This window comes from Siphateles boraxobius, unplaced genomic scaffold (genome assembly GCF_051911475.1).
Source record: "Siphateles boraxobius isolate OS27281-9 unplaced genomic scaffold, OSU_SipBor_1 121, whole genome shotgun sequence".
NCBI classification, from domain to species: domain Eukaryota; kingdom Metazoa; phylum Chordata; class Actinopteri; order Cypriniformes; family Leuciscidae; genus Siphateles; species Siphateles boraxobius.
Window position 1 is genome coordinate 286,636 of NW_027508724.1, and position 23,365 is coordinate 310,000.

A 23,365-nucleotide genomic window follows, 5' to 3' on the forward strand; every position below is an offset into this window, starting at 1 on the left:
TTTGTGTGCGTTGTTTAATTAGCTTTGAGTTGAGCAAATACTGAAGACGAGAAGAGAAATTTGAAAAAGAAGATAAAGAGGTTGTGTGTGTGTGTGTGTGTGTGTGTGTGTGTGTGTGTGTGTGTGTGTGTGTGTGTGTGTGTGTGTGTGTGTGTGTGTGTGTGTGTGTAGGATCAAATCATCATATACTGATTTCTGAAGGATCATGTGACACTGAAGACTGGAGTAATGATGCTGAAAATTCAGTTTTAATCACAGGAATAAATTACACTTTACTATATATTCACATAGAAAACAGCTGATTTAAACTAACATTTCACAATATTACAGATTTGATCAAATGGAGCATTAGTCAGCAAAAGAGACTTCTTTTTTTAAAATATTTTAAAAAATAAAAAATCTATTTAATCTGGGAATTCTGATCTAAAAACCTAAATTAGGTTTAAATTAATACATAACACAACCAAAAACAAAACAAAAAAACTGACCACAGTGTTTCTTTCAAAAACAACTTTTGAAAGGTAGTGTATAAAGTCTACATATGAAACGACATAATTCTACACAGGAACTACAGGATCTCTAATCTGCTGAGAGTGAGTGGAGGCGGGGCTCATTTGCATATGTAGAAACTACAAAATTCAACAGTTAATGTTAAATTCTATTAAAAAAATATTCATGCCATTATTTTAGAAAACATTCTCACTTCACAGCATGCAGTTTGCAGTTTGTTGTTCCAAGCTGATTGACATAATCCCTCTGCAAACTGCTTGAGAACAATAGAAACAGTCTTTCTTCACCACTAGGTGGCGCGATGTTCTAGATCAGCTGAAAAACAAGGTTTATTCCTGAGAAATGCAACAGAAAGCAGAACTAGTCCCCGAAACCTTATTTCTGTTTCAGTCTTGTTTCAGGTCTCCGTCAAGCTGTTTCCTTTTCGTGTTGTTTGATTCAAAAGTACATATACAGAGGAAAACCTGGATGATTTAAGAAAGAAAGTGGGTTTTAGAAATGCTTTTTGGGCAATTATAGTACTATATATGCAACTATATACTCTAGTAAAGACTATATGAGTCCAATGCATTATTTAAATGGGGTTTGTGTGGCTAGAGTTTGTGTGTTGCATCATATGCTGGGAGTTGCTTGCAGGGCTTGGCAGCAGAGATAAGATATGAGACTGTGTGTGTGTGTGTGTGTGTGTGTGTGGATGAGGATAGTATTTCACGGCTATTCCTTTAAATAACAAATTGCATTGCCTCTCTCATCTCTAGAGCTCATGATTTTTTGGAAATGTCATTCCAGCTACAGTGATGAACTGAACTAATATGTGAACTTACACAAAAAAACATACAAAATGCGAATGCAATTTTGAATACAGCAATACGCAACATCTGCTGCACATACATATGTGATATATATTACAACTGAACTCTCAGGAACATGAAACTTTGGGCATTTTTTTATTCAGAAACAACCAGCACATCTGCACGTTGCAGCTTCGCCTTTAAGAAGCAATAACGAAACAACGAGGAAGTGAAAATGAAATCGACTTTCGCATTTCTGCCTGCAGCCAATAAGCAGACCAGCTCAAAAACTACTATGGCAAAGACTTAGCTCATGAATATTAAGTAGGCCCAAAGACGTTGCTTAGGTTAAACTCTCTGGAGCGTCCAGTAAATGTGAATTTCAAACTGCTTGATTCACTTATATGTAGTATTGTGATATAAACAATACATTCAGTTTTATGTGTGACAGGGAATATTTAATACAATAAGGTGTCAGTGATGTTAATGAAAAAATAATAGCAATATACACAATATATTTTTTCGCAATTTTTGTAATATTCATGAGCAATATAATATGTATTTTCCTTGTGTGGTGATACACAAATATTTATATTATTTGAACTATTAATTTTCCCAGTTTATTTTTGGTAAAAGAAACCAATTTACAAACAAATCCGCTTTTCAGCCAATCGGTGTGTGAACGTCTCGCTACGTAATGAATATTCATGTATCAAGCTTACCCCATGACATCATTCCCTCCCGCCCACTCCATATGCCATCCAATCAGCTCGCGAACGGCTCGCCATGTCGTTAATATTAATGAGGCACTTCTACACCATAGTAGGATTTGTAAACACGAAGTAAGCGCACAGCACACACTCACACACACGCACACTGGGGATTTCCACCCAAGCGCTTGTTTCCTTCACTTGTTTTGCTTTCGATCTGAAGAGCGAAATCAAACACATTTGACTTTTCGTTTTGTTATCGAGAACTACAAATTGTCAAGACTCCTCACAGACTATTTGCTTTTATTCCTGGAGTGATTTCCACGCGTCGCAGGTAATAAATCGCGTTTCCGCATGTATTTATGGGGGCTCGTATGAATATAAGTGCATGTTTATGTTGTAGGCCACGTAGAGTTGCTGGGTTGAGTGTAAAATCGAAAGTCAAAGGGTGTTTGGATCCAATGGGAAACAAGGAATGTTTATTTTCACTTTTGAGTTGACTTGACAACACTAACACACTTATTTAAGGAGGTTGAAGTCTTCTTGTTCAGGGTACTGTAAGAATGATTGGGCCACATTGGACGCCACAATGTCATTTTACAGTAAGTACAGTGCAGACCAAATGAATAACGTGTGTTTTATTATCAAATTATGTTGTTGAGAAGTTTGTATGGACTTGTGGATATTGTTATTGACTTACATGGGCAAGTACAGGGTGTAACATTGGCACTGCAATGGAAAGAGTCTGTCATGAACTGGTGCACCAATATCTGTATCCAAATTCTGCATGATAAGCTGGTAAATATAGCTTGATATTCACATAACGTTTTAAACACAGGTTTCTTTAAGAAATAATTCTCATAATCTAATGCTTTCCATGTATGTTGGCACTAGATGATGGCAAAAAATCTAAATATAGGCAGAAAGAGTGAAATATCTAATACAAGTGAGCTAAAAATCACTAACATCAGCTGATATGAGACCAATATTTCATCATGCTTCCCTAGTTATTGAGTTATGGTTTTGTGTGGTTTAATAGATTGTGTTTTAACAATGTTGCATCATTATTCTGTTTCTCATGTTAGTATGCAGTGAAATCCATGCATGTTGTTGTTCTATGCCTTTGTTCACTCTCACGTCTTAATGGGCCATAAAAGCTCAAAGTCTGAGCGACAAACGGATGATTTTAAAGAGTGAGTTTTCATTGTGATTAACTATAAACCTTTTTATGAGCTCAAATTGGCTAATCTGTAACTTGATTTGCACATTCAAGCATCAAGAAACATCAAGCAGTTCTGATGTCTGTCATCATGCATGATCAATATTACAGGTTTAGCCACATGCACTCGTTCTTAGATAAACTCTCTCTCTCTCTCTCTCTCTCTCTCTCTCTCTCTCTCACACACACACACAAGCACACACACACTTCAGCGTCCTCTGTTTGTGTTGTCATTCGGGGCCTGACTCATGGAGCAAAAACCAATAATCTCATAATCATTTTGTTTTCTGTAACTTTCAGTAAATTGTGATTCAGACTGTCTCCTCTGGTGGTTTGTTTTCAGAAATGGGGTTAAAGTTTGTCATCTTGCTTCCTGGAAAGTCATGAAGGAATGTACAACCTGTTGAAGGAGGAAAAGTTGCTGTCAAACTTAGACAAATACCAGATCTCTCTCTCTCTCTCTCTCTTTCTCTTTCTCTAGGACAGCATGCCAGTAGAGAGAATGCGTATGAGGCCGTGGTTGGAAGAGCAGATAAACTCGTGTAAAATACCTGGCCTCAAATGGGTCAACAAGGTACTGTGACTGTGCTAGTCTTTTTATAGCATTGATTTGCGAAACTACAATCGCCATGAGCATGATGCTATTATTTGTGAAGCGTTTTGTCATTTTAAAGTGCACATACGCAGGGTGTGTCTTGGTCCATGATATGTTTTGCATGTTCTTTGCCTGCAGGAGAAGAGAATATTCCAGATACCATGGATGCATGCTGCGCGACACGGCTGGGACGTGGAGAAAGATGCTCCTCTCTTCCGAAACTGGGCCATACATACAGGTGCAGTCAGCATGAAAATCTGCCACATATGCATGTAAACATAAACACGCTCATACAGACAGAACGTTTGTGTGACAATCTCATTCTCTGAACAAAATAGTGTGCTTACCTGTTTAAAACTCAGTCACAATGTGAGGATGCTGTTTTGCATTTGCCAAGACGAGCTGTTGTTGTTGGCATTTTGGTTGTTTGGGCGTTTTGATTGGTTGCTGGGGTTTCTAGTTGATTTCTAGGGTTTTCTGGGAGGATGCTAGAGTTTTACTAGTTGAGTTAGGGTTAAGGTTTTTGGTTTAACTAGATGGTTAATGAGGTGTTCTTGGAGGATGCTAGGGTTTTACTAGTTGGTTAATGGGGTGTACTGGGAGGATGCTAGGGTTTTACTAGTTGGTTGATGGGGTGTACTGGGAGGATGCTAGGGTTTTAATAGTTGAGTTAGGGTTAAGGTTTTTGGTTTAACTAGATGGTTAATGAGGTGTTCTTGGAGGATGCTAGGGTTTTACTAGTTGGTTAATGGGGTGTACTGGGGGGATGCTAGGGTTTTACTAGTTGGTTAATGGGGTGTACTGGGGGGATGCTAGGGTTTTACTAGTTGGTTGATGGGGTGTACTGGGAGGATGCTAGGGTTTTACTAGTTGGTTGATGGGGTGTACTGGGAGGATGCTAGGGTTTTACTAGTTGGTTAATGGGGTGTACTGGGGGGATGCTAGCGTTTTACTAGTTGGTTGATGGGGTGTACTGGGAGGATGCTAGGGTTTTACTAGTTGGTTGATGGGGTGTACTGGGAGGATGCTAGGGTTTTAATAGTTGAGTTAGGGTTAAGGTTTTTGGTTTAACTAGATGGTTAATGAGGTGTTCTTGGTGGATGCTAGGGTTTTACTAGTTGGTTGATGGGGTGTACTGGGAGGATGCTAGGGTTTTACTAGTTGGTTGATGGGGTGTACTGGGAGGATGCTAGGGTTTTACTAGTTGGTTGATGGGGTGTACTGGGGGGATGCTAGGGTTTTACTAGTTGGTTGATGGGGTGTACTGGGAGGATGCTAGGGTTTTACTAGTTTGTTGATGGGGTGTACTGGGAGGATGCTAGGGTTTTACTAGTTGAGTTAGGGTTAAGGTTTTTGGTTTAACTAGATGGTTAATGAGGTGTTCTTGGTGGATGCTAGGGTTTTACTAGTTGGTTGATGGGGTGTACTGGGAGGAAGCTAGGGTTTTACTAGTTGGTTAATGGGGTGTACTGGGGGGATGCTAGGGTTTTACTAGTTGAGTTGATGGGGTGTACTGGGAGGATGCTAGGGTTTTACTAGTTGGTTGATGGGGTGTACTGGGGGGATGCTAGGGTTTTACTAGTTGGTTAATGGGGTGTACTGGGAGGATGCTAGGGTTTTACTAGTTGGTTGATGGGGTGTACTGGGGGGATGCTAGGGTTTTACTAGTTGGTGGATGGGTAGTACTGGGAGGATGCTAGGGTTTTACTAGTTGGTTAATGAGGTGTTCTTGGTGGATGCTAGGGTTTTACTAGTTGGTTGATGGGGTGTACTGGGAGGATGCTAGGGTTTTACTAGTTGGTTGATGGGGTGTACTGGGGGGATGCTAGGGTTTTACTAGTTGGTTAATGGGGTGTACTGGGAGGATGCTATGGTTTTACTAGTTGGTTGATGGGGTGTACTGGGGGATGCTAGGGTTTTACTAGTTGGTGGATGGGTAGTACTGGGAGGATGCTAGGGTTTTACTAGTTGGTTAATGAGGTGTTCTTGGTGGATGCTAGGGTTTTACTAGTTGGTTGATGGGGTGTACTGGGAGGATGCTAGGGTTTTACTAGTTGGTTAATGGGGTGTACTGGGGGGGTGCTAGGGTTTTACTAGTTGGTTGATGGGGTGTACTGGGGGGATGCTAGGGTTTTACTAGTTGGTTGATGGGGTGTACTGGGAGGATGCTATGGTTTTACTAGTTGGTTAATGGGGTGTACTGGGGGGATGCTAGGGTTTTACTAGTTGGTGGATGGGGTGTACTGGGAGGATGCTAGGGTTTTACTAGTTGGTTAATGGGGTGTACTGGGAGGATGCTATGGTTTTACTAGTTGGTTAATGGGGTGTACTGGGGGGATGCTAGGGTTTTACTAGTTGGTGGATGGGGTGTACTGGGAGGATGCTAGGGTTTTACTAGTTGGTTAATGGGGTGTACTGGGGGGATGCTAGAGTTTTACTAGTTGGTTGATGGGGTGTACTGGGGGGATGCTAGAGTTTTACTTGTTGGTTGATCGGGTGTACTGGGGGGATGCTAGGGTTTTACTAGTTGGTTAATGGGGTGTACTGGGAGGATGCTATGGTTTTACTAGTTGGTTGATGGGGTGTACTGGGGGGATGCTAGGGTTTTACTAGTTGGTGGATGGGTAGTACTGGGAGGATGCTAGGGTTTTACTAGTTGGTTAATGGGGTGTACTGGGGGGATGCTAGAGTTTTACTAGTTGGTTGATGGGGTGTACTTGGGGGATGCTAGAGTTTTACTTGTTGGTTGATGGGGTGTACTGGGGGGGTGCTAGGGTTTTACTAGTTGGTTGATGGGGTGTACTGGGAGGATGCTAGGGTTTTACTAGTTGGTTGATGGGGTGTACTGGGAGGATGCTAGGGTTTTACTAGTTGGTTGATGGGGTGTACTGGGAGGATGCTAGGGTTTTACTAGTTGGTGGATGGGTAGTACTGGGAGGATGCTAGGGTTTTACTAGTTGGTTAATGGGGTGTACTGGGGGATGCTAGAGTTTTACTAGTTGGTTGATGGGGTGTACTGGGGGGATGCTAGAGTTTTACTTGTTGGTTGATGGGGTGTACTGGGGGATGCTAGAGTTTTACTAGTTGGTTGATGGGGTGTACTGGGGGGATGCTAGGGTTTTACTAGTTGGTTGATGGGGTGTACTGGGAGGATGCTAGGGTTTTACTAGTTGGTTGATGGGGTGCACTGGGAGGATGCTAGGGTTTTACTAGTTGGTTGATGGGGTGTACTGGGTGGATGCTAGGGTTTTACTAGTTGGTTGATGGGGTGTACTGGGAGGATGCTAGGGTTTTACTAGTTGGTTGATGGGGTGTACTGGGGAGATTCTAGGGTTTTACTAGTTGGTTGATGGGGTGTACTGGGGATGCTAGGGTTTTACTAGTTGGTTGATGGGGTGTACTGGGAGGAAGCTAGGGTTTTACTAATTGGTTGATTGGGTGTACTGGGAGGATGCTATGGTTTTACTATGTGGTTGATGGGGTGTACTGGGAGGATGCTAGGGTTTTACTAGTTGGTTGATGGGATGTACTGGGAGGATGCTATGGTTTTACTAGTTGGTTGATGGGGTGTACTGGGAGGATGCTATGGTTTTACTAGTTGGTTGATGGGGTGTACTGTGGGGATGCTAGGGTTTTACTAGTTGGTGGATGGGGTGTACTGGGAGGATGCTAGGGTTTTACTAGGTAGTTAATGGGGTGTACTGGGGGATGCTAGGGTTTTACTAGTTGGTTGATGGGGTGTACTGGGAGGATGCTAGGGTTTTACTAGTTGGTTGATGAGGTGTACTGGGGGGATGCTATGGTTTTACTAGTTGGTTAATGCGGTGTTCTTGGAGGATGCTAGGGTTTTACTATGTGGTTGATGGGGTGTACTGGGAGGATGCTAGGGTTTTACTAGTTGGTTGATGGGGTGTACTGGGAGGATGCTAGGGTTTTACTAGTTGGTTGATGGGGTGTACTGGGAGGATGCTATGGTTTTACTATGTGGTTGATGGGGTGTACTGGGAGGATGCTAGGGTTTTACTAGTTGGTTGATGGGGTGTACTGGGAGGATGCTAGGGTTTTACTAGTTGGTTGATGGGGTGTACTGGGAGGATGCTATGGTTTTACTAGTTGGTTGATGGGGTGTACTGTGGGGATGCTAGGGTTTTACTAGTTGGTGGATGGGGTGTACTGGGAGGATGCTAGGGTTTTACTAGTTGGGTTAGGGCAGGGGTAGGCAAGTTCGGTCCTAGAGAGCCGCTGTCCGGCAGAGTTTGGCTCCAACACTGAAAAAAACCTATTAGTAGTAATCCTGAAGACATTGATTAGCTTGTTCAGGTGTGATTGATTAGGGTTGGAACTAAATTCCACAGGACAGTGGCTCTCTAGGACCGAACTTGCCTACCCCTTGTTTAGGGTTAAGGTTTTTGGTTGTACTTGTTCGTTGATGGTGTGTACTGGGAGGACACTTATTTTCCAAATCCAAAAAGTCCAACACTATATGAGAAATATATATGATATTCCCATTCTTTTATATAGTTTGAGTTTCTTCTACATTGGTGTTTTCATAACTAATAAAGGCAATACAAATATAAAAAGCTGAAATGATCAAGAAATATCATTCTATATTATAAGTGTATCTGGTTTTCCACTGCCATTTCTTTAGGTAAATATCAACCAGGTGACAAACCGGACCCCAAAACATGGAAGGCAAACTTCCGCTGTGCTATGAACTCCCTGCCTGACATAGAAGAGGTGAAGGACAAAAGCATCAAAAAGGGAACAAACGCCTTCAGAGTTTACAAGATGCTCTCAGCGTCTGAGAGGCACTCAAAGAGAGGTCAGTCGATAACACACATCTAGCAACGTTTACATGGACACCTTTTGTTTCAATACGATTGATGAATCCGAATATAGTGTTTACATGACCGCTAAAGAAAGTGATCGGGTTTATATGTGCGTTTATGTGTCACAAGCTTCAAATCAGAATTGATTTTTTGACATGTGTTTCCTGTAGTTTGCATTAATTATTCGCCTACATTACTTATTTTCTTTGTTTTAAAGAGTAGACTTTATATTTATTTATTTCGGGTCCTGATTAGGAGATTATGAGCACAAGAACCGTTGTGCCGTGCTGCGGGACGAGAGTCCGAAACAAGGACTGTTGATTTGACCAATTCATTCCGATTTATGTGGTTACATGTATTTTTCAATTTTTTATTCTGACTGTGCTACTAGTCCGATTACAATGGGATTATTAGGGTCCATGTAAACACTGCTACTGACTTCATCACAGAGATGCACCTTCATTTTATTCTGACATGCCTGGACATGATGATGTGGAGTTTAAAGCATTCAAAGCATGATCTGTTTGTTTAATCAAACCCAAGAGTGGTATTTCACTGAGATACTATTGTTTTTATCAGTATGTTGCGTTATATTTATTTATATATTTTCTGTTTTAATTTTAGTTAAAGTTTTGGTATTTTTGTTGTGTGTTTTTTTAAAGATTTGTATTAGTTTGTTTTTAGACAATATTTAAAGTTTTTATTAATTATTATTTCAGTTTAGTTATTTTAGTAGAACTTAAACTACAAGAAAATAAGAAATGTTGCAACTATTTGAAGTTTTTTTTTTTTACATTTTAATTTATTTGTTAAAATTTAAAATTTAAATTTCAAGTGACACTTTTTTCATGGTTTTAGTGCTAGTTACCTATAATAATTCTGGTATGATCCCACTTAGTCAGCCCAAGTAACTGTAACTGATGTGTCTCACAAAAGCTGAGAAGAATATATATTCATGTAATGAATTTTTTTTTAGAAAGAAGTAAATGTATTTTTCTTGATGAATTTTTCTACATTATTTCCAGGACAATATAATACATTTTCCTTCAACTTATCACTACTGTAATGCAAACATTATATATATACACATATAGTAGCGGTCAAAAGTTTGGAAACATTACTATTTTTTATATTTGTGAAAGAAGTCTCTTATGCTTCAAGCCTGCATATATTTCATCGAAAATACAGAAAAACAGTACTATTGTGAAAAATGATTTCAACTTAAAATAATGGTTTTCTATTCTAATATACTTTAAAATATAATTTATTTCTGTGATCCAAAGCTGAATTTTCAGCATCGTTACTTCAGCCTTCAATGTTAGATAATCCTTCAGAAATAATTTTCATAACCTGATTTATTATCAATGTTGGAAACAGCAGCTTAATATTTTTTTAAAACCTGTGATACTTTTTCAGGGTTAATTGATGAATAAAAAGTTAAAAAGAACAGCATAACTTTTTACCTTAATTTGAGACTTTTTAACTCATTTAGGACTATGCTAACGAGGATACTCGCCAATAACAGACATTTTGACATTATTTTGCGTTTTTGTCCCATTTTGCGTGAAAAGTTCTCTTTCGCGTCTTATCTCGTTTGAATGGTTTAAAATAGGGCTGGGCGGATCGATCCTGAAGTATCGATACTTTCGATACTGACGTGGTATCGAAAAGGATCGATCCTCACATCAAAATATCGATCCAAATGTGTTTTTTTTGTGTTTTTTATTGTGTTTTTAATGTAATTTTTATTAATTTAGAACGCAATTCAGTGCGCAAAAAAAGCTTCTAAGTTGAAAAATAAGCGAATGTTAGCGAATAATTGTGTAGGGTAGAACTATTTCTCCTAGTCATCTGGATACAAGACGAAACTAATCAATCCCAGAGAGCGTTCGAAGCTGGTGCTTCTGTCTCAGTGCGTTTGGGAAACGAAGCCTTGATGACAGAGAAACAATCGAGTGTTATTTCGCAATAAACAAATTAAAAGTTTACATAACGGTTCAACATGTTGACGTAAGTAAGATTTGTATAATGAAATTAATATTTTTATTCAACAAGGACCGATGCATTAAATTGATCCAAAGTGACAGTCAAGGGTTTTACACTGTTTACTAAAAAAATCTATTTCATATAAATGCTGTTCTTTCAACTTTGTTCATCATGATACATTTTATGCAAAATGATTTGGTTTCCACAAAAACATAAAACTGTTTTCATTGATAATAATAAGAAATGTTTCTTGAGCAGTAAATCAGCATATTAAAATGAATTCTCATCATGAAGACTGGAGTAATGATGCTGAAAATTCAGCTTTGATCACAGGAATAAATGACAGAATAGCCCATGTTAAATTGTAATATTATTACAGTTTTTACTGTATTTTTGATCAAATAAATGCAGAAGAGAATTAAAAATCTTTCAGACCCCAAACTTTTGAACAGTAGGCTCGTGTACAATAGTGCATTTACTATAATTAGGGTAGTTTGGTAAAAGTCACTGATTAATTACAGGCGAGTTGAGGGCACAAATCACAAAATATTTAGTGGTCATGAAAACGTATTCAGATTTAGCATATTAATGATGCATTCACCTCATAACTCATGACACACTGCTCTAGCACAGGAAAGTGCATGTAAGTTCAATTTTAAAATTAAAAAGTATTGGTATCGATATCGGCGATACTGGCCCTGTATTTACTTGCTATCGGATCGATACCGAATTTTGCAGTATCGCCCACCTCTAGTTTAAAAGCATTTGAATTAATCATATAGTGTAACACCAAAAAAACTTAATCACAAGGTAATTAACTGTTTCATTTTGACAGCCCTAATTTATGTGTATATATTTGTTGTACCGCTTTATGTATATTTAAATCAAAACATCATTAATGAGAATCCAATGAGGATAATGAGAATTAAAGATAATGAAACGTTTGCATCGTAGTAATACTATATATCATTTACTACAATTTATATAGAATTTAGTTACTTAAACATCTTAATGGCCCTAAAATTGCTTAATTATCATATATTTATAATTTCAATAATATATGATATAATATATGAACATTTTTATGATTTCCTATTTGATTTTGGGGTGAAAAAGGACATAAAATGTTGAAATGTTCTTGACAGGTTTCATGATTTGCATGCATTGATGTAGCTGTGTGTGTCTGTGTTTCTCAAAGGAAAGAAGCGAGCAGTTGAAAAAGAAGAAAAGATAAAGGTATGGACTCTCACTTTAGTGTGTTTATTGTTGTGTGTGCAGTCAGAAAAGCTGTAATGATAAAGGTTATTAGATGAGCCGACACAGATGTGTGTGTGCTGTGTGTTAACCAGTGTCCCGAGGCTTCCAGTTGGGAAAACAGCAACGGCTCTTCCCCAGTGGCCGTCAAGCGGGAGGAGGATTACTATTGCACAGGTACAGTAGGAGAACTGAATATCCTGATCCACCCTGCACACCTGTGCCACGGTCATGTGACCTAATTCAGGTGGAACCTGTTCTCTACAGGACAGCGAGCAAGAAGCTAGGATCTGAAACTGTATCACTGTAACACTCATTTCACATTTTAGGTGTTCGGATTTAAAGATGTTCACACTTTTCTACACAACCAGGTATTGATTCTCTAATGTTGATTGACCGATAAATGACACCATTTTGATGAGTGTCTTAAAAACAGGACTTATTGACACTAATTCAACCAAGTTAAAGGGATAGTTCACCCAAAAATGCTAAATCTGTCATCATTTACTCACCATCAAGTTGTTCAAAACCTGTATAAGTTTCTTTCTTCCATTGAACACAAAAGAAGATATTTTGAAGAATGTTGGGAATCAAACAGTTGCTGAAATGTATGGAGAAAAAATTACTATGGAAGTCAATCGGGACCAGAAACCATTTGGTTACCGACATTCTTCAAAATATCTTCTTTTGTTTTCACAAGAAGAAAGAACTTCATGCAGGTTTGGAACAAATGAAATGACAGAATTTGCATTTTTGTGTGAACTATCCCTTTAAATTAGTATTAAAAGTCATTCTTTTTAAAGAAAAAACTTAAAATACCCCTGAAACACTTGTGAATTTGCTTGATGTGTATTTATATAATATTATTACATTAATATTATTATTATATAATAATATTTTTGTATCACTTTTTTCAAATATTTTGTTGTTATAATTATAAATAATAATAATCTAAAAATATTTGATACAAAATACAAATAATAATAATAATAATTATTATTATTATTAAATAATAATAATGATATAAAAATATTATATACGAAAATACAAAGAATTATTATTAAAATAATAATAATAATAACACAGGTGTTGGATTTTAGGGTTATTTTAAGTTGACATGAATTTGAATAAAACAAAACAATAATATAATATAATAGGGTTAATATAATATAATATAATATAATATAATATAATATAATATAATATAATATAATATAATATAATATAATATAATATAATATAATATAATAACCCTTTCAAATTCAAAACAGCCCCGAAACAAAAGACTTGAAGGGTTTGATGTGTATTTGATATTTTTATTAATTAATCATAATAATAATAATAACAATAATAACTTTGTATATATTGATTAAATATATGTATCAAATGTAATTTAAAATATTTTATTAAAATGTATTATTACTATTACAAATAAGTCTGTTAAATGTGATCTCTCTTAGGGTTATTTTATGTTTCTTTAAAAAAAAATAAAGCATGACTTGTGCTCTGAGAGAATATGAAAAGATCCTTGAAAACACAACAGCATTTTGTTCAGTGTTTCTCAGTCACTTGTTGCAAATACCCAGAATGCTTCAGGCTTGTCTTGATTTTGCAGTGCCTCTCCTGTCCTAGTTCACATACTGTACATTATAAAACACACGCATCACTTCACAGCTCTTTGACTTTTTCTCGCATTTCTCCAAAATCAAACACCTCATACACTTGAACTTCCTATGGCACTGAGTTCGAGCTGTAGAATAAAAGTAAGATTTATAATTCTCACGCCAACAGCCAACATTTTTCAAGAGCCACTATAAAACCAAACCAATCTCTGTTACCTTAAATTATATGTTTATCTCTGTAAAGCTGCTTTGAAACAATCTACATTGTTAAAAGCGCTATATAAATGAGGATGACTTGACTTGACTTGACAGCCGTATTCATAAACATAAACAGTGTCTTGCATTATTAAAGAGCTTTTATGATTTGCCTTCAATATTGAAATTGTATGAATGGCTGGTGTTATTGGCAGATTGGGTTAATGCTCGGCTCATATTTCCCCCCATAATCAAAGGAAAAAATGACATTATATTATGCTTTAAAAAACAAACAAACATATTTTAGGATTATTTTGACTTTTTTTTCATGCCAATTTTCCCCACCAAATCCCCATACAGAAATTTCATTAATTTTCATTGATGTAAATCGTTCTATCTAGACCAATATTATTTTAGTTTTTATTTGAGTTTTACCATTATTTTAATGAATTTTCTTTTCATGTTAATTCAAATTTTATTTTCATGATGTGCTTTGTCATTAAATACTGCTATTTATGTTTAATTCAGTTTGAGTTACTTTTAGTTATTTCCACTTAATAATATTTATGTTTCAATATATATTAATATTTCAATATTTCAGTTTATTGCCAAGACACCAATTTTTTCATATAGTAATCTTCAACAAATATTTATATTTTATTTTGTTTTTAGATTTTTTTTTAGATTTTTGTTCAAATAAAATCAACATGAATTATATTCAGATGACACATGCAATTAATGCAAAACATTCATTTTTAAATTTTTTTTGTTGTTGAAATAATATGACCTGAACATGTTCGTGACAGGTTTTCACAAGATTCGTTCTTTGATATGTAGGATGGGATTTGATCACATGACACCTATCATTCTGTTATGAACCTGTTTATCCAGATCTCCTTGTTTCTGTGTTTATTCACGTCCACTGCTCGCCCTCAAACTCAGCAATGCACACTATTAGGGTAAAAGGTGAGCTTAGTGCGTGTTTGTTTTTGTAAGTCAGCTTTGATATGAGGTTTGTGATACACATTGAATTGGCAAAGCAAAAACGAACAGCAACGTAATTCATTTACAAAAAGCCTTTCAGCTGGTTAATTTGTTTTTAACCTGGTTTCCACTGCATCATTTCATAATGGAATCATGGGAAATAGAGCTACATGTGTCCTCAGTGAAAAATGAAAAATGACACAGATATGGCTCCTTTTAAGAAACACGCTCACTTCCCACTTCACTGTTCTCCATATTCACTCTCTCTTCCCTCTTCTCGTTCCTCAGAGGCTGATGGGCGGGACGACCACCTGATCATCAACGATCTTCCAGACGTGTGTCAGACCATCGAGGTGATGACGGAAAACGAGGATCAGGCCGTGACCTCCAGCGACCTCTGGCCCCTGCAGATCTCCCCCGTCTCCTCGTACGGAGGTTGGTTTGACGCATACAACCGCATCCCTTTAGTACGGAAGCTCGTTTCCGCCACGGTATATAAAAAAAAAAAAAGATAATTGCAACTTTTTATCTCTCAATTCTGACTGTTTTTCTCAGAATTTAGAGATATAAACTTGCAATTGCGAGTTTATACTCACAATTGACGGAAAAAGATATAAAACAACTGTATATCTCGCAATTTTAACTTTATAACTTGCAATTTTGACTTTATAACTTGCAATAGCGAAAAAAGTCCTAATTGAACGTTTATATTTTGCAATTCGGACTTTTAACTTACAATTGAGGGAAAAAGATATAAAACAACTTTATATCTCGCAATTTGGACTTTATAACCTGCAATGCGGACTTTATAACTTGCAATAGCGAAAAGAGTCCAAATTGAACGTTTATATTTTGCAATTCGGACTTTTAACTTACAATTGAGGGAAAAAGTCTGAATTGTGAGATAAATTTGCAAGTTAAAAGTCCGAATTTGCAAAATATAAACGTTCAATTTGGACTTTTTTCGCAATTGCAAGTTAAAAAGTCCGCATTGCGAGATATAAAGTTATTTTATAGCTCATAAATCTGACTTTTTTTTCTCAGAACTGTTTATATCATGGAATTTTGCCTTTTTTTCCGCAAGAAATAAATAAAGTCGCAATTACGAGATATAAACTTGCAAATTGCAAATTTATATCCCACAAATCTGACTTTTTTTCCACAATTGTAAGTCCCATTACAAAAATTGCGAAATATAAAGTTGTTTTATTCAGATTTTTTCCCCCCTCAGAACTGTGAGTTTATATCATGCAATTCTGACTTTTTTTGACAATTGCAAATTGCGAGATATAAAGTCGCAATTCTGAGAAATAAAGTTGCAATTGCGAGATAAAAAGTTGCAATTCTGAGAAAAAAAGTCAGATTGCAGATATATATTGTGAATTATGAAATATAAAGTCACAATTCTTAGAAATAAACTCGCAATTCTGACTTTATAAATTGCAGTTGCGAGTTTATATCTCAGAATTTAGAGAAAAAAAGTCAGAATTGTGAAATTAAAAATGTAACTGAGATTTTTTTCATATTTTTATTCCACAGTGGAAACAAGCTTCCATAATTTAGCCTTGACTATATTCATATTAATCCAGCATGGTCTTCAGAGCCTCACAGCTTTTCAAATTTTCTGAAGTATCTCCACTTTTTAATCAATAGGAATATCCAAACCCTGTTTGCTTTTCAGTGCGTAGCCTGTGTGCGTACAGTATGTGCTCTTGTGTGCGTTTAATCGCAATTGAGTTTTGATTTCGATTTTGGCTTCCAACAGTTATTAAACAATTATTGTCCATTTGTTTCACTGTTACTCTTCCTGTAAACCCCAAACTTAACGTACAAATCAGTAAAATCATGTAACGTGACTTTCGCAAAATGGGACGTGCGTGATATTAAAAAAAAAGCGTGAAGCTCGCGCCGTTCCTCGGGTAGCTTTCTCTGTGCGCACTTCGAGAGCATCGTGTATTTGAGCTTCAGCTGCGTGCCTAAACGGTCAAATACACACCCAAATATTTGAATATTACGATTTTTTGCGTAGACACCGTTGGTGTGTCTTAAGTGAACACAAACAGTTAGAATGTGTATCAGTATATTAGATCCGTACATCTCTTAAAGTGACAGCAGCCTAATAAACCTGCTGCCGTCTGTGTCATTATAGTTAATCAAACTAGAAAATACACCGAGAAAATCACTCACTCACGACTGAATAACTTTAGTAGCTTTAATAAGAATCAAAGCCAGTTTAATTCTTACACTGAAGACTATGCATTTGTATTTTACATTTGATTATTTAATTTCTCTAATAGTTTGTTAGCTGAATACTTATAGATAAAGAAACTTAAAGCACAGTTTGATTCATTTGTATATTGTATTTGTCCTATTGTTTGTAATTTGCCTTTTTTATTGTATTACTGACTGTTTACTTATTTTTTTAAATAATTTTTTGTGGACTTTTTTTAAACTTACATTAGTATTCTATTGAAATTGATATCAAGAATTGTGAAATTTCGCTGGTATCTAAAATTTCGAGGTCATTGCAACCTTATTTCCAGCAAATATATACTTGATATAAACCGCTATCGGTAAATAAATTACTCGTATGAGGTTTGGCCATGTGACCCACTCATTATTACAATATTGACAAAAATAATCGTGATAATCAAATAATTTTTTTTTTTGCCATAATCTAGTTGTGTTTGTGAACAAACAAACAAGCATTAGAAACATTCTCAGATCAAGATGCATTTATTTGAGAAGAAAATTGACTGAAGAAAAGTCTGAAATAAATTTACTTAAAAGTAAATTTTCAGATATTTGTTTTTGTTTTAAGGCGTAAACTAACTTTATTTTAATCAATATTTCAGAAAACAAGACTCAATATCTTAGGTCACTGTACTTTTAAATTGTACAAGTAAATGTATCTTGATTTAAGAACGTTTAGATATTTGTACTGGTAAACAAGACTAGAAATACTAAGGAAGCAAATCGTTTATTGCAAAGTAAATACGTTTTTTTTTTAGTAAATAAAGGTACTTCATTCTTACTCAGTAAAATTTCTAAATCAAGATGCATTTACTTGAGAAACAAAATTACATGTTTAGCCTTGTTTTCTGAAAAACTCACTTAATTCTGATAGATTTGACAAAATATCTGCCAATTGGGTCAGAAAAATAATCTTATTTTCCCTTTGAATTTTAAAAGTTTATTTTGCCCCCATTGGCAGATATTTATTCTTGTTTTAAAACATTGAATTTTAAATTTTTGTTTCTCAAGTAAATGTATCTGTATTTTAACAATGTTTAGATATTTTCACTGGAAAAGTAAGCAAATATTTTTTTGCAGTGTAACTGCTCTCCTTATTTGAGAAAAAGTTTTTCATTTTAAATGCAAGATGTACTTGAGCCTCATCTTGAATGATGTTGTGAGGCGTTGAGACGTGTGCTGGCCGTGTGTGTTGGTCGTGTTGTTCAATGTCCATTAGAGATCAGGCCCTCGTCTCAAGGACACGCGTCTGCGTCACGCCAGCCGTACTTCTGTACTGTAACTGAGTTAATATATAACGCTGAGGCGAGAACACACCTGCATGTGCTCCTCATTCATTATGTTATCGAAGTCTGAGTCCAGTTATACACTTTGCAAGTGTTTACAGATGTGCAAGTTAATTCAATTCGATTGCTAATGAGTGGTATTTGCTTGTGCAATGCATTTGCAAAGATGTTTTTCATGTTCATGCACTTAGTGCATTGCAATGTGTGATGCACTAAAGTGTTTAAAGGGTTAATTCACCCAAAAATTTAAATTGTGTCATTATTTACTAATATAGGAATATTCGAAACATGAATATATTTTTGATTCAATCTGAGAGATTTCAGTCCATCCACTGACAGCTACGCAACTACAACTTTGAGTAGGGTTGGGAATCGAATACTTGAGGTTAGGAATCGGATACTTGTTATAAAATTAAAAATTCGATTCTTCTTATCGATTCCTTTTCTGAGCATTTCAATTTTTGTGCTGCAGCATATGTGTGTGTAACTATATTGGGCAAGTCTTAAAGTGACAGCAACCTAATATTCCGGCTGCCGTCTCTATAATAACACTAATCAAACAACAAAAGACTGAGGAAATTCATTCGTTCTTGACTGAATAACTATATTTATAATGTATATTTTATTTATAAAGTGCAGTGTTATTTTATATTTGATTACAATTTCTGTTCCTGAACACCTAAAAATCGTAAAACACTGTTTATTTCAATGGTATCTTTGTTCAGTTGCATCTATTTATTGCGATTGCTAATTTTTTATTTGTTCTTTTTTAAATTACTGAGTTTTTACTTGTCTTTAATAATGCTTGATATTTATATTAGTTAGGCTATTTTTAAACCACAGGCAAACGTTCCTTGCGTAAGTGTTATTTAAAGTTTTTTTTTCTTTCATGGTATTCAGCTACAGTTAAATGTTTTGCAATAAGTTATAACTAAATGTTTTTTTACCTTACTGGAATTGAAATTAGGAATCGATAAGAATCGTAATCGATAAGCAGAATCGAAATATATATCTGAATCGTTAAAATTCAAACTATACCCAAGCATGAATCGTAAAACTAATCCATATGAAATTGACCGGTTTAGTCCAAACTTCCTGAAGAGACTCGATCACTTTATATGATGAACAGAATTAATTTAGATTTGATTGGATGGTTGTGGTTTGCTATTGGCTGATCTCATGTGATTGACAGGTTGCCCCGCCCACATCATCAGAGAAGAGATGCTTCAAGATAATTAACACAATAATGATGTGCACGGATATATCATTTATTACAAATACAGCAATATTCCATACATTTATTTATTTATTTATTTTTTGATGTCATGGTGACTTTAATACTCTTGATTAGTCAGTCCCTAACTGTAAATGAGTAATAGTAATAGTTATACCTATTATTTAGCACACTCTTTCTGACTATAGCACAGACTCGCTCTGAAAAGAGATCCAAGACCACAACACTGATAGATCCAAGCTTAAAATCACAGCATTTCCTTCTATAAGTGTTGCAGTTTTATCCTTTTCCCTGTGGGAGCTAGTTACCAGTAAGGAATGCAAATGACTTCCTAGAGTAGTTAAAAAAATACTTTATAATGTCCTTTATCTTTGACCGTGTTGATTGTGAGATGAACTCTCTTAGGGCTTGGCTAATGAAAACTTGTTTTAGTGGCGTGAAAGTTACCGTACACTATCTCTTGTCGGTGTGTTTGCACACGGACGGGAATGTTGACTCATGTCCTGTTGTTCCGTGTTTTTCAATCAACAATCCTTTTTTTTTTTTTCTCAGATGTGCCTGGGGCTCAAAGCGTATGGTTTTACGGGATGAAATGTCTTGCTCAAGTGTTGAGATATTTATGGTAAATAGAAACACAATGCCAGACTTTCTTCTGATAATTATGATTTATATTGTCCAGTATCTCCACAACACTTGGTGCAATTTAAAAAGGCCATATTATACCCTTTTACAGAGTCTTGATGTTGTTTCAGGCTCTACTAGAGCAGTTTTTCCTGCTTGAATGTTGATTATTTTCCTCATATTCTCCATTGTTGCGGCTCCTCTCTTCCCAGTCTGTCAGTAACGCTCTGTTTACTTCCTGTCTCTATGAAGCCCCTCCTTCTGAAAAGCACACTGTGCTCTGATTGGTCGGCTGGATCAGCATGTTGTGATTGGTCGAGCGCTTCGAGTGTGTTTGGGAAATGTCCTGCCCCTTCCCATAACCACCAGTTTAACACACTACTAACTAACTCAACCAGGCCCCGCCCCTTTATTCTGCGTATGAATTATTATAATGAGGAATATTGTGACGCGTTCGTTCCCGGGAGAAACTCAAGACTACAATGGAGGCGTTTCAGGAGTTCAGAAACACTGACACTGATATAGAGAAGAACTGTGTGACTTTGCAGAGATTTTTCATGTTTAACTTTTAACTTTCATGCTCAAACAGAAACATTACACATTAAAAAAAAATAAAGCAGAATAGCTCCACCTTAAATCTAAAACATTAGAAATAATGACTGTCCCTGAGGATACTGTATCTCTCAGTTAGTAATCAAACCTTATATCCATGATTTACAAACAGTTGAGTTTTTTTTCTTTTTCCCATGCTTTCTTTTATCCACCCATTCCCGATAACCAGTCGGTCAGGAAATCCCTGATAAATCAGTCTGATTTCTTTTCTTTTGTCTTCCAGCGGAGAGCGATACAGACAGCGCCAGCGAGGAAGACTCCAAAGAGGTATGTGCAAAAAAACTATAAAAAAAAAAAAAAAATTCTATTTGTGGAGCGGAGCAGATTTAGACACAGAAGACCATTGTGTTCGCTTACGAAATCGCTGAACCTAACGGAGAGAGTGCTTTTACTGGGTGTGTACAAGCAATTTCTAGAATCCTTTTGTGTACATGTTTCTTGGTATAATTCAACAGCTTCAGGGGTTTTGAAGAACTGAATTGTGGTTAAAGGCCAAAACATACTTTGTGATCTATTGTGTCGTATATCTGAGTGAAACGCTTCTGGAACAAGATCAAATGTGGGCGGGGCTTGATTTTGATTGGATGGTTGTGGTTTGCTATTGGCTGATCTCATGTGAGTGACAGGTTGCTCCGCCCACATCATCAGAGAAGAGATGCTGCGAGAGGAACTTATTCTGATTCGAGATTACGAGACATGAATTTAAAAAAAAAAAGGATCAATCATTTTTCTATTATTCCTTAAAAGAGTAGTTCACTTCAGAATAAAAACAACATTCAATATTCATGTCTTTCTTTCTTCAGTGGAAAAGAAATGACGGTTTTTGAGGAAAACACTCCAGGATTTTCTCCATATAGTGACTTCAATGGAGTCCAACGGGTCGAAGGTCCAGATGTGAGTTTCAGTGCAGCTTCAAAGTCTCGACACGATCCAGCCGAGGAATAAGAGTCTGATCTACACAAACCAGCGCACATTTATAACTAAACAAACATTTATATACTTTTAACCACTAATGCTGGTCTTGCACGAGCTGTGATGCGACACACGTCACGTGATCGGGTTGAAAGGTCACGCGTGACGCCGGCGGAAGAACAGATCTAGTGTTTACAGAGCGAACGTGTCCAACTAAGTCAAGCAGCCTTTACAAATAAATAAATAAATAAATAAAAGTTAAAAGAGTTTTTTGCTCTAGCCTACATTTACCACCTGACCTTTCAACGTGATTACACAATGCATGAAGTTGTGGACGTGCAAGACCAGCATTAGTGGTTAAAAGTATATACATGTATATTTAGTTATAAATGTGCACTGGTTTGTCTAGATCAGACTCTTATTCCTCGGCTGGATCGTGTCGAGACTTTGAAGCTCCACTGAAACTCACATTTGGGCCTTGAACCGTTTGGGTCCCATTGAAGTCCATTATATGGAGAAAATCCTGGAATGTTTTCCTCAAAAACCTTCATTTCTTTTCGACTGAAGAAAGAAAGACATGGACATCTTGGATGACATATGGGTGAGTAAATTATAAGCCAAAGTTTTTTTAAAAGTGAACTAATCCTTTAAGCGTACAGTAAATGCGAGCTGCATTCTCAGCACTGCCACAAGAGGCACTATCATGTAAACTCTGTGTCTTTCAGTTTAACTACTGTAAATGCAACACAGTTTGAGGAGAATCTTGCTGAGCAAGTTAATGTTTACATGTTTGTAGATTATCGGTTTGACGACAGACATTTAAGGAAAGCTCTATCGCCCTCTGGTACTGAATACACAGCAACTCGTGCCACAAATTTGCATTTGCATATGTGCATAGAGGATGTTTGTGAGTCTGTGAAAGGGTTTTTGTGCCCTTTGAAGGAAGTTTTCACAGGCTTTTTGCAACTCTAAGGCGTTAAATTTAAAGCCCTGTCAGTGCTTGTTCATCTGTTGCTCTGTATAATATAACTGGAAAGCCTGAGCACTCGTTCACACGGTCTTTCTGCACGATCAGTGTGTGATACTGTGATGCTCTGAGCGAGCGATGGCACAGCTGTTTTTGAGTAAACTAGTCTCAGGGGTCATTTCCTCAGTGTAATGTTTTATAATTAGTCTGGTAGAAGCATGCCAGATCTATATAAATCAACTGTACCTAACTATGTAAATCTATTTTGGTGCTTACCAACAAACAATATATACAAGCATTTTAACCGTTAGCCTTTTTTTTAGGTTAGTGATAGAAAGATGATGCAGAAAACCCTTGTTATATTTTGCAAAACATTTATTGTAAAAGTGCATTTTATGCATAACATAACTTTGCAATGTTTTGCATTGTGAATGCATTCAAAAAATCATTAATTATGTGCAGTTTCATATACAGTAGTGGGCAAAAGTGAGCGGATATTTGTTTTTAATGACCCTATAAGTTTGATTAAAACATTAAAATTAAGGAAAATTTTTATATTTTTTTAATATTTTAAATATGAGGGTAGAACAAAACAATAAACCTGGTTAAGGTATTTATCTGACTCAGTTATAGGGCGAACTACAGCTACATATGTAAGCTTGTTTCTGCCACAGAATAAAACATTTTAAAACATAATTGCGATGTTTTATCTCACAATTACGAGTTTATATCTCGCAATTCTGAATTTATATCTCAGGATTGCAAGATATAAAGTCAGAATTGCG

General features: G+C 36.3%; 1 protein-coding gene across 3 annotated transcripts in view; it reads left to right on the plus strand.

Moving 5' to 3' along the window:
- Positions 1-2,137: 2,137 nt before the first annotated feature.
- The window catches only part of irf2b (interferon regulatory factor 2b), a 29,538-nt gene continuing 8,310 nt past the window's right edge, over positions 2,138-23,365 (plus strand). The window contains exons 1-8 of one of the 3 annotated variants that reach the window (XM_077223799.1): positions 2,138-2,613; positions 3,712-3,804; positions 3,964-4,063; positions 8,474-8,647; positions 11,839-11,876; positions 11,990-12,071; positions 14,984-15,130; positions 20,925-20,968. In XM_077223799.1, coding sequence (XP_077079914.1) covers positions 2,575-2,613; positions 3,712-3,804; positions 3,964-4,063; positions 8,474-8,647; positions 11,839-11,876; positions 11,990-12,071; positions 14,984-15,130; positions 20,925-20,968 — 717 coding nt within the window. In that variant the 5' untranslated portion in view covers positions 2,138-2,574. Of the gene's footprint in view, positions 2,614-3,709; positions 3,805-3,963; positions 4,064-8,473; positions 8,648-11,838; positions 11,877-11,989; positions 12,072-14,983; positions 15,135-20,924; positions 20,969-23,365 lie in introns of all 3 variants that reach the window. The other 2 variants (XM_077223818.1, XM_077223810.1) reach the window with 2 other exon arrangements.